The 12,113-nt window shown below is 41.9% G+C and overlaps 1 protein-coding gene across 1 annotated transcript in view; it reads right to left on the bottom strand.

Annotated features, from left to right (window-relative positions):
- Positions 1-357: 357 nt before the first annotated feature.
- The window catches only part of WNT2B (Wnt family member 2B), a 64,644-nt gene continuing 52,888 nt past the window's right edge, over positions 358-12,113 (bottom strand). The window contains exon 5 of the mRNA XM_040423876.1: positions 358-1,507. Coding sequence (XP_040279810.1) covers positions 1,278-1,507 — 230 coding nt within the window. The 3' untranslated portion in view covers positions 358-1,277. The remainder of the gene's footprint in view (positions 1,508-12,113) is intronic.

The raw sequence follows: 12,113 nt of genomic DNA, 5'->3' as shown, positions 1-12,113 counted from the left end.
TCACCTCTATGGAGGTTTCAGAAATGGCTGAGCTGGCGCTATTTTATGCACTGCAATAGAGGTGAATGTAGGGTTGCCGTGCTTGCGTGGTGCAACCTAGTTCTCTTTGGGGGCCCCATTCTAGAAATAGGACCAGCACCTATTGAACATTGGTGGCATATCCTTTTAACTCACGGAAACTGGAGAGCCTCATGAAAAGTCATCACCCATTAAATTCTATGCATTTTGCCAGATATCATATTAAATAAAGACCATATGGCCACATTTGCACACACTTGCTAAAAATGGTCACCACTGTATGGCCAGAGTGCCCATTGCTGTTAATGAACAAATAACGTCTAGTGCAACTGTATCACTAATATTTTATTCTGTTCTTTTTTATAATGTATATGAATAAATAAATGTTCTACAAGCTGTCCTTGGTGGGCAAAGAACACATGTAAAATGGTTGCAATATAAGTTTATATAGATTCTTTAAAAAAAAATATTAAAGCAGTATACGTACACATCATACAAGCAAGTTTACAAAGTGAGGTTGTTACAGTCACATCCATAGTCCTCTATAGCCAGAATTGGCCTCCATTTTTATACCTTTTTAACTTTAGTTTTACTTTTCTTGAAGTTGACACAGGAGATCTTTATTGTGTACATGTTCATCAAAGACAAGTTTTTGAAAAATCTCCATAGTCTTCCAAACAGCTTCATAAAGGATGTTAACTTTGCCGTAATCCAAGCAAGAGGATGTCACTAACCATAAAAAATGTCAATGTGTGCATGATAAGTGCAGCTGCATCCATCCAGTGAATTGTATCCATCATCTTGAAAGTAGAGAACTATCGCTGATCCTGTCACTGCAGGGGTTCCCAGATACTTGATTATTTGAAGGCTTCTGCAGTATGTTAGATTTTGCTTTTATCATCAATATATGTATGTATATTTGTAGCACGTTGATCAAAAGCACTTGCATATAGGGACCAGACTCCATTAATGATAAAAATCCACACAGCAGGAGAAAGCTGTAAAGCAACAGTTTGGTAAGTACCACTAGTTGCCCAGGAATCACAATTTGAGAACCATATATTTTATTGCAAACTTCTCATACTAAAGAATTGGTTCTTAGCTGGCCTTTGTCAGAAGGTCCACACTGCATCCTGGGTAGTATAGTCTTTAGTGCCTTGCGGAATTACTTAAATAAGAAGCCATGCAGCCATACTACACTTATACCCAGAATCCCACAGGGCCCGGGATGTCTTGTTTGACCAGCAATCTTGCTTGTTTCAAGTCTGGTCAAGCCATTCGGCCCTTTTTGGTGCTTTACACGTATGCACATCCACTGTTTCCTCACATTCTTTACAGCGTACGGCACAACACCAGTGGAATTTACACTCGCATTTAGTTGTCCTGGTAACTCGGGTGGTATCATAGCCCCTACCACAACACATAACTTCACAGCCATCTGTCCCACGGGAGACCTTGTCACATACTCTTCCAGCAGTGCCCAGAGAACCTAGAAAAAGAAAAACAAGTTAAAATATTGGTTCCCTTAACAAATTACAGTCAAAAGATGGGTTATAGGAAGAGGTATTTCAATTTTTTAAGTATTAATTTATCAGGTTAGGCTAGGCTGACATCAGGGGCGTAGCTAAAGGCTCATGGGCCCTGGTGAAAGAGTTCAGCTTGGGCCCCCCTTCCCTCAAACCTTCGTGCTGCATGAGGCAAAAATTGAAACTGCACCCCCCCCCCCTCCTCCATACCAAATTCTTAACCTAACCCCTTCTGTCCAGCCAGAGGTGTAACTTGCATACACTTTCTATAATACCAGTGTCTGCTTATGTGGCACAAGGGTCTTTAGGCCCCTCAGGCTCCTGGGCCCGGTAGCGACTGCTACCTCTGCACCCCCTATAGATACGCCCCTGGCTGACATTATAATTTGTACTCTATGTTCAGTGTATGTCAGGAAAGAATCCTGATATGTCTAAAGAACCCATAGACTGACATACTTTTGGTGGGTACATGTTACCATACTATATTAGCTGCAACTGTAAAATTGAAAAATGACTCCATGGAATAGAAGTCTATGGCAGAGGTAGGTAAAGACTTGCCTAGATTTTGGGCATACCCTTCATGGAAGATTTCAAGTAGCCTCACTGAATGTGATAGCCAAACACAGTGTGAACCTAGTCTTGGACCTTTCTATGTAGTGTGCTGGTAGCAACCTTTATGTTAAACTTGCCATATAAATGAGATATGGCCAGCTACACGTGAGAAAACTCGTTTGGCCAACAACTTTCCCTCCTGATCATCCCATACATATGTATGTGTAGTGAATGGAAGAGGCAGTGAAAGCTAACATGCTTGATCCTTATCTCTGTTCACATCAACCATAAGGATAGAGTTTGCCAACCATGGTTGACTGAACTTGCCGATTTCTGGTGTGTATGACCAGCATAAGTTTGTGGAAAAGGCAGAACTTATCTTTTCAGTTACTTTCTGATGGATGATAAAGTGGTGAGCGGCACATTGTCTCCAATTCTGTTCTGAATTTGTATAATTTATGCACAGTAAGGAAGAACTTCATGCTAACATTGCTCCCAGTTAATGTTCATACTATGTAATTCACGATATGTACCTTTCATAACAATCATATCTATTCCAAGTCTGAAGTCACTCTAGCATTTACAGTTTAGTTGCATACTGGGCTTTGGGTCATCACAATGGATTACATTAGTTTCCAATTCATTTTTCACCCACCATGATCACTGGCATACCGCCAATATAGGCAGACCATGCCGTTGCTATGGGACCCGTGGCACAGGGGGACTGGAGTGCATGGAAGGCCCTGCCCCCTACGTCTACTCTGCACAAGACAGTTTATTCTTGTCATGGGGTATTAAGGCAGGCTATCCACTTGTGTTCTCCCAGCAGTGCCCCGCCCCCCCCCCCAGCGTTGGCACGACCGCTAACCTGTTCCGCAGTGCGTCTGCTCCCTGCTCTGCTGCATTTCACACTGGCCAATCAGCATTTAGCTTATTGGCCAGTGTATAGCTGGCAGGCAGCAGGAGCAGCAGGCTCAAGCACACACAGAGGCGTGCCCCTCTGAAGTCATCAGCAACAGCCAGTGAGTGCAGTGCAGCCCCCCGCCCAGACTGAAGTACCACTCCGGACCCGGGTCACTGACTGTACACAGTGAACACAGAACCCGGCCAGAATAAACACACTCAGGTAGTGTGCCATACCACAGTAAGAGCATCACTTTTAATAAAAAGTTTATATATGGTTCTGGTTGGATGGATATTGGTATTTTTGATGGGGGGAGGACAGCAGTAAGCAGTGGGGTTTTTGTTTTTGAAGGGGGGCCCTGTAGGCTCATAGATGACTCAGAAGGACTGTCCTTCTGAATCCTCTATGAGCCTACAGGGCCGCCGCCCCCCCCCCCCCCCAAAAAAAAAAAAAAAAAACACTGCTTGCTGCTGCCCTGCCCCATCAAAAATACCCATATCATATAGGAATTTTTGATGGGGGGAGGGCAACAGCAAGCAGTGTTTTTTTTTTTGGGGGGGGGGGGGGCCTGTAGGCTCATAGAGAACTCAGAAGGACAGTGTGCTTTCCTCCTACTCCCCCAAAGCACACTCATGAGTCCTCTATGAGCCTACAGGCCCCCCCAGCACATCAGTCACCTGGGAGGGGGGGGGGATATGATTGGTGGCTATGTGCACACTCAGCATCAGCAGCAAGGAGTTAATGCCCCCCAAAATGCCCGGGCACCTTACTTACCTCATTCCCCGGCACCCTCATTGCTCCTGATGCCTGCACAGCCGCCACTGCCTCCCTCCCATCACGCAGATGAAAACATCCAGCGACGTGGGGGGCAGTCAATAGCAGGCCACGATGGGAACGAGCCTCCCTAGCATCGCGGGTGACGCTAGGGAGGCTCATTTCTGACGTGGCCTCCTATTGGCTGCACCCCCCCCACCAGGCATAAGTATTATATGTATGCAGTGCCTGGGCATTTTGGGGGGCATAATAGGGGTTAGATAGCCCCTTTAACCCTTAGTATACCAGTTTTTTTTTCGTGTTTGCATTTTCTTTTTTCTTCCCTATCTTCCTTGAGCCATAACTTTTTAATTTCTCCGTTCACATAGATGTATGAGGGCTAATTTTTTGCGGTAGAAGTTGTACTTTAATATGGCATACAATGTAGTGGGAAGCGGGCAAAAAAATTCTAAATGGGGTGGAGTTTGAAAAAACCCCACAATTTCTCCACTGTTTTAGGGGTTTTGTTCCTACAGCATTCCCTTTGCGCCAAAACTGACCTATGCCCTTCATTCTCTGGGTCAGTAGGAATACAACGTGGGTGTGGCATGGGAGGAGCCATGGAAGGTGGTGGGATGGGCCAGGGGTGGGTAGTGGGCGGAGTTAGGGGGGCCCAATTCAGATTCTTGCTATGGGGCCCAATGATTTCTATGTACGCCCCTGATCATGACACTGCACATCGGTTCTCACTCTACTACTATTCGCTTTTAAACCATAGAAAAATGTAGGCTTTTTCCTTTCCCACGCTACATTCTCTGTTGTTATGCCTTCCCACAAGCTATTACTGCTTATGTGGTACCATTTGCATTAACATATTATCAGATGGCCTGGAGATGCTCTACAGTCACAGGATGCAAGGTACCTTAGAGCATTTTAAAGGTAATCTGTCACCAGTGACCTCCCTATCAAACTGGTTGCACAGACCCAAAGCTGTGGTTCACGTGATAAAAACACAGCGTTTTTTAATTTTTTTTTATCCGAGGCTCTGTTCCTGAGTTATGATACATTTTTCTAATGTGCACATTAGTGGTCACCATTGCTCTCGTTGCACCTAAACTCCACTCCTTTCGGTGGCGAGTCCCTCCCTTTAACTAACAGTGGGCTGGCCACAGAAAGGAGCGGAGTTTGGGTGCAACGAGAGCAAAGGTGATGCCTTTGTTACACCAAACACGTAATTTGCAAATTCAGATAAAGTATAACTCAGGAACGGAGCCTCCGCACATTGTGGTTTCTGGAAACTGGACAGGCAAGAATATTAAGACCCCTGAAAAGAGTTCTAAAATAGTATGAAAAGACTGTACAGTAGGACAGTTCCCTCTGAGATTGCCCTATTTAGTCCTCTGTGCAGTCCTTACTTGGAGTAGTGCTGCAGGATCATTCACAGCCACTACCCAGTGTACAGATCTTCTCTGTTCTGGTGTGTGTTTTGGAGCACAGCCATCCATTCAAAAAGCAGTTTGGTGGGGTTGTCAGTAGCTGGACCCCCACTGATCTGATCATCAACATTATAGTCCTTTGATTTACTAATGTACAGCAAGCAGTTCCTCTAAAACCATAGGAATATACGTGATTTTGGAAATCAGTAACCCTTTTTAGCCCTTTTAATGACAATGGCGAAATGGTGAATTTCAGCTTTTTAGGCCTAAGCTTCTACACCTTCATTTTTCTCTTTTCATATTAATATACTCTGTAGTACATACTAGTAAAATATACTATCATGCTGAATAACATCATGTGAGACAAAGGCACAAAATCTGTGGCACGTGGTTAGGTCTTTGTCCTGTCTTTTTTGACCCGAGAGTGGGCACTGTCTCGGGGTGAGTGCTATATGTCTCCATGCAGTAACAGCGTTCCGAAACCTGAGGTTGCATGTTTTCATATAATCCAGCATATGACAACACTGATTCATCACATTGTACAGTTTATTCTAGCAAAGCTTAGGGGCAATCCCTTTGCTAACATAGTCAACTCAACAGAAAATATGAGACAAGGACCTGACTACCAGGGTAGTAGGCATAGCAGCAGCTATGGGGCCCCAATATCTAAGGGGGGCATCTACACTCAGACATATGTGCAATTTGGTAAGTATTTGGACAATAAAACAGCGCTTTACTTTTTGCATGATTTCTGTGCTGTGACATAACTGATTCATTTATGTACATCACCATGTGTATTATCATACTATTGTGATATCACTGCCTTATTCCTGACACCATTGTGAACATTACGCTTGTGCTATAACTGTATATGTTAACCCACTATTGTTACATCACTGTGTGCATTATTCCTGTGCATTATGAAAACCAACATAATCATAAGATTCTTATATTTATGCTACTGATAAGTTTTTCTATGGGGCCCTATAGGTCCTTGTTACATTCCTGGTTTTAAGTCTGATTGATCAGCTTTATACCAGCAGGGAAGTCCATACATCTGACAACCTACTGTCTGGTACTGATTAACGAATCATAGCCTACAAAATGTTCGCCTCCTATAACATTGATATCCACCCTTGCTCAGATACCAAGAGATTCTTCTTAATTCTTGGAAGCCGCAACGTTACAGCCCTGTCAGTGATATATCTCCAAGTATGGATTTGACATCTCCAGGGCTTGCTCTCCATCTACCGCATGTCAAGGCTAAAGGACATGCATTCTTTGGTAATAAACTCCTTTTCATCTTTCTCTGTGTGGCCTTCTCCATCTCCCTCCAGCAACTGGAAGAGTGAAAGGATTAAACGCCCATTGAAACTACTCAGCAATGTTCCTTTAGGGCATGTGCTACTTCCAAGATGATTTGAAAAATATTCTCCTTGGCAAAATTACCTTTAGAGACTAGAAGAATTCTCTAATGTGGAGCTTCACTATTGCATTTAAACCTTTCCCTGTCAACAAGTTTATCCAGTTCATAATTTTCTCTGACTAAGGAAACAGTGATCAGTTATCTAGAGTTGACTGATATAGATTGAGTGGAAGGCTTGTCCGAATCATACAAGGATACACCACGTAAGAAACGACTCAGGCGATGTTTATACATTTAGTTTCATTTACTAACGTTCTACACCTGTTTTGCCACAAAAGGTCTCAAATTTTGCCTCTGGATCCCCTATAACAGCATGTACACCACTGGTCACACCGCTGATGAAGGTCCTGGTGGACCGGAACATCCGGTTACTCATATTGTGGACCTTTTTGATTATATGCATATACATGTCTAAATCAGGAATGTTGATACAGTAACCTTGTACAATAAAACAATACTTTAATTGCATCACAACACTGGAGTGCAGCAATTTCTCTACAATTGTTATAATTTTTTTATTTCCATTTAAAGTATTCTTCATTGGTGCCACAAATCCTCTTAGACTACTTTCACACTAGTCTTTTTTGCGGATCCATCATGGATCTGCAAAAACGCTTCCATTACAATAATACAACTGCATGCTTCCGTCATGAATGGATCCGATTGTATTATGTCTTCTATAGCCATGACGGATCCCTCTTGAACACCATTGAAAGTCAATGGGGGACGGATCCGTTTTCTATTGTGTCAGAGAAAACGGATCCGTCCCCATTGACTTACATTGTGTGCCAGCAGGCGGACAGCAAAACGCTGCAGGCAGCGTTACGGTGTCCGCCTCCAGAGCGGAATGGTGACTGAATGGAGGCAAACTGATGCGTTCTGAGCGGATCCTTTTCCATTCAGAATGCATTAGGGCAAAACTGATCCGTTTTGGACCACATGAGAGCTCTGAACGGATCTCACAAACGGAAAGACAAAACGCGAGTGTGAAAGTAGCCTTAACTCTTACAAACTGCCCTTTGGGTATCCTCCTAAAATTCGCTGAGGGGCAGGATAGCTATCATATTTAAACAAATTATTTCTCTCATTAGATTTGGAATAAAGATTAGTAACCAATACATTATCCTGTTTTATCAATTCAACATCAAAATAATGTATACAAACCATATGTTTTCCATAGAAAACGGCATCAAAAAATTACAACCATTCAAATATGGTACGAATCCCAGCAATTCTTCTTGACTGACAATCCACAGGACAAAAACATTGTCCACAAATCGCAACCAACCCTTGAATAGCTGTTTAAATTCACATTTCCACACATACTGTGACTCAAATGCTGACATGAATATATTTTCATAACTTGGGGCCACAGAGGCCCCCCATGGAAGAGCCCTGTATCTGCAGGTAGTAATCTGACCCAAAAAGGAAATAATTCTTAGTAAAAAACAAATCAAGCAACGTTGTCAAAATCTTGATGAGTTCATTGGTCAAAGAAGAGTCCTTGTGTAACTCTTCCTTGTGTCCCGAATGTTAGTACGCAAGAGATAGAGGGATTAGATGTCCTTCAGGTTCAATTAAAATAGCTTCAGAGAGAAACTTTGGGGATTTTTATGCTAGAAAGTAAAAGTCCTAATGGATTGAATGAATTGTGTAGTTTCCTGTAGTGTAGTTTAGAAGATTAGGTCCAGGTTTTGGTGCCCCAAGCTAGTGGAGTAGATGCAAGACAGTCATTTGGAATATTAGAAAAATGTATAGTATAGTAAACTATTTAAATGTAATATATGTTGTTACTGTATATATATATATATATATATTTACCTATGTTGGTCTTGCCATTGTTAATGATTTATTAATGACACTATTTAAGATTGGTGAAGGTTCGAACACGTATGCTTTGGAGTCTTCCGAAACGCCACCGGTAGCGTGGCGCACGCTCCATCCACCTCAGTGACAAACACCTGCTGCCGAGTCTGCGGATACCAGAAAGTGACAGCTGAGTCCTTAATAGACTGGATATGACACTTTGGGTGACTACTGCCTTTTATGAATCTTGTATATTTGAATAAGAAGATACGTGATGGACATTCCATGTCCAATGTGTGTCTGTGTGCTTTTGATGGACTGTTTGGAGTGACAGATCCTGTGCACACGGATAGGTTCAATATGCATTATTTTATTAATTTCTTTATTATAGTTATTGCTTTAACCACCTTGCCTCATCCTGACAGAAAGAAGAACATACTGAAAACTAAAAATAATTGCTTAAGATTTACCTACATCTTAAAAAGATCAAAAACCCATCTGTTTGCTTATTTTTTTATGAACTGTATGCAAATATCCAGATAGTTGGCAGCCCCGCCTGTGTCATACGCCACCCCTTCTGGCCTTGAACTAGGCATATTTTCTTGGAGTGTTCCTTTATCTAAGTGAAATTAGCCTTTTTAACTTATTAGCATAATGAAATAAATTATTTTAAGGGCTGTTTTACCAGCAACGGTTAAGGGGACTGTGCAGCCAGTACATATTGATGACCTATCCTCAGGATAGGTCATCAATATCTGATCCGTGGGGGGTCTGACTCCCGTCACCCCACCTATCAGCTGTTTGATCCTCTTCGATTATAGTAAAATATATACAATATAGTATATCCTTAAGTTATCCCTGATCTGCAGCTTAGTGTGATTTTCAAACTACAGGGTGGGCCATTTATATGGATACACCTTAATAAAATGGGAATGGTTGGTGATATTAACTTCCTGTTTGTGGCACATTAGTATATGTGAGGGGGGAAACTTTTCAAGATGGGTGGTGACCATGGCGGCCATTTTGAAGTTGGCCATTTTGAATCAAGCTTTTGTTTTTTCAATAGGAAGAGGGTCATGTGACACATCAAACTTATTGGGAATTTCACAAGAAAAACAATGGTGTGCTTGATTTTAACGTAACTTTATTCTTTCATGAGTTATTTACAAGTTTCTGACCACTTATGAAATGTGTTCAATGTGCTGCCCATTGTGTTGGATTGTCAAGGCAACCCTCTTCTCCCACTCTTCACACACTGATAGCAACACTGCAGGAGAAATGCTAGCACAGGCTTCCAGTATCCGTAGTTTCAGGTGCTGCACATCTCGTATCATCTGAAGGCAATTGTTTATGCTGTGAAGATACGACATGTGCAGCACCTGAAACTATGGATACTGGAAGCCTGTGCTAGCATTTCTCCTGCGGTGTTGCTATCAGTGTGTGAAGAGTGGGAGAAAAGGGTTGCATTGACAATCCAACACAATGGGCAGCACATTGAACACATTTTATAAGTGGTCAGAAACTTGTTAATAACTCATGAAAGAATAAAGTTACGTTAAAACCAAGCACACCATTGTTTTTCTTGTGAAATTCCCAATAAGTTTGATGTGTCACATGACCCTCTTCCTATTGAAAAAACAAAAGTTGGATTCAAAATGGCCGACTTTAAAATGGCCGCCATGGTCACCACCCATCTTGAAAAGTTTCCCCCCTTACATATACTAATGTGCCACAAACAGGAAGTTAATATCACCAACCATTCCCATTTTATTAAGGTGTATCCATATAAATGGCCCACCCTGTAGAACTGGCCACAAGAGTCAGTAAAGCATATGCCCATCTTCAGACCCTGCATGTGCCACTGGGGATCTGATACATTCCTTTGTATGTTGGAAATTCTACTTGTATGACTACATCTCCTCTACATGTCTAGTTCTCTTGTCAATCACTGCATTAGTCCGTAAATAGAGGTGATCACAAAGATATTTTAGATTGGGTCATGGTAACCCTACTGTAAGCCACAGATGTTTCATATAAGTGTACATAGCTTTAAAGGAGTCATCTCACTTGAGCAAGTGGCATTTATTATGTAGGCAAAGTTAGTACAAGGCACTTACTAATGTATTGTGATTGTCCATATTGCCTCCTTTACTGGCTTGATTCATTTTTCCATCACATTATACACTGCTCGTTTCCAGTGGTTACGGCCACCACTCCAGAGCAGATACCGTGACCAGCTGCACATGTGTGCCAATGCGAGTTCCCATGGTCCCGGCCACCAGAAATGCCAGTGCTTTACTGTGCAATTATGACCATTACTGCTGGATTGCAGGATGGTCACAACGCCTGGAAACAAGCAGTGTATAATGTGATGGGAAAATGAATCAAGCCAGCAAAGGAAGCGATATGGACACAATATCACAATACATTAGTAAGTTCCTTGTATTAACTTTGTCTACATGATAAATGCCACTTGCTCAAGTGATACAACCCCCTTTAATAAAGATTATTCCAAAATCTATGGCAACATGCTGATTATTTTTGGTTAATTTTAGGATTTCAAAAATAAGTTTTTTTAAATGTATGAATAATGAATTTATATATAATATAGTTCATTGTACCCTAGACTCACCCTAGTCCTGGTATTGTACATGGCAGGAGCAGATGAGTCCATACACTTGATGATGAAGGCATCTACCATAAACACTGACCTTGAACATTAGTTGGTTGTCAGGTTGATTCTCTTTTGTGCTCTTCCTTGTAATTTTTCTTTACCTTTGTTGTTGTCACCAGTGTTATATTGATCAACTGGTCACCCTCTAGTCAATAACTACCAGAACTAAGTGCCGGATAGCCCATTCTTATTTCCTGATCTTGCTTATCCTTTGGCTCTTCATTCAAGCTACTTTCACACTTGCGTTTTGCCTGACCCAGCAGGGATCAGCAAAAACGCTTCCGTTACTGATAATACATCCATCTGCATCCGTTATGAACGGATCCGGTTGTATTATCTTTAACATTGCCATTAGGGATGAGCGAATCGACTTGGGATGAAACATTCAAAGTCGATTTGCATAGAACATCGTTTCCATACTGTACGGAGCGAGCGCTCCGTACAGTATTAGAATGTATTGGCTCCGATGAGCCGAAGATATTATTTTGCGAAGTCTCGCAAGACTTTGCATAAAAACTTCAGAAATTGATTTATACTGTAAAAAGTGGTACCTTGCTACCGAACCCGAGTTCGGGAAATGTTTTTTGCTCCTCATCCCAGGACGGAAAGAAAACTGCAGCATGCTGCGGTTTGCTCGCCGGTATGGGAATGCAACCAAATGGAACGGAATGCAATTTGGAGCCTTCCATTCTGTTCAGTTACGTTTTGTCCTCATTGACAATGAATAGGGACAAAACAGAAGCTTTTTGTCTCCGGAATTGAGATCCTATGACAGATCTCAATACTGGAAAATGTATGTCGATTCTCCAAGCTTGTTGGATTCAACTTTCTGGATCAGCTATTGAAGTTTATGGCCATTTTAATCCACTGTTTCCCCTGCTGGATCCCATTGAAATTGCAAGGATCCTTCAGTTACAGTTTGGGTGTGATAGATTTCTCATGATGCATTTAAACCTGCATAATCCTTCCTTGCCTGAATAAAAAAGATTTTTGGTATATTGTGAAGGTGCTTTTGTTT

Source organism: Bufo bufo, chromosome 3, assembly GCF_905171765.1.
Source record: "Bufo bufo chromosome 3, aBufBuf1.1, whole genome shotgun sequence".
Classification (NCBI taxonomy): Eukaryota; Metazoa; Chordata; class Amphibia; order Anura; family Bufonidae; genus Bufo; species Bufo bufo.
This window is presented reverse-complemented; position numbering and strand designations above follow the sequence as displayed.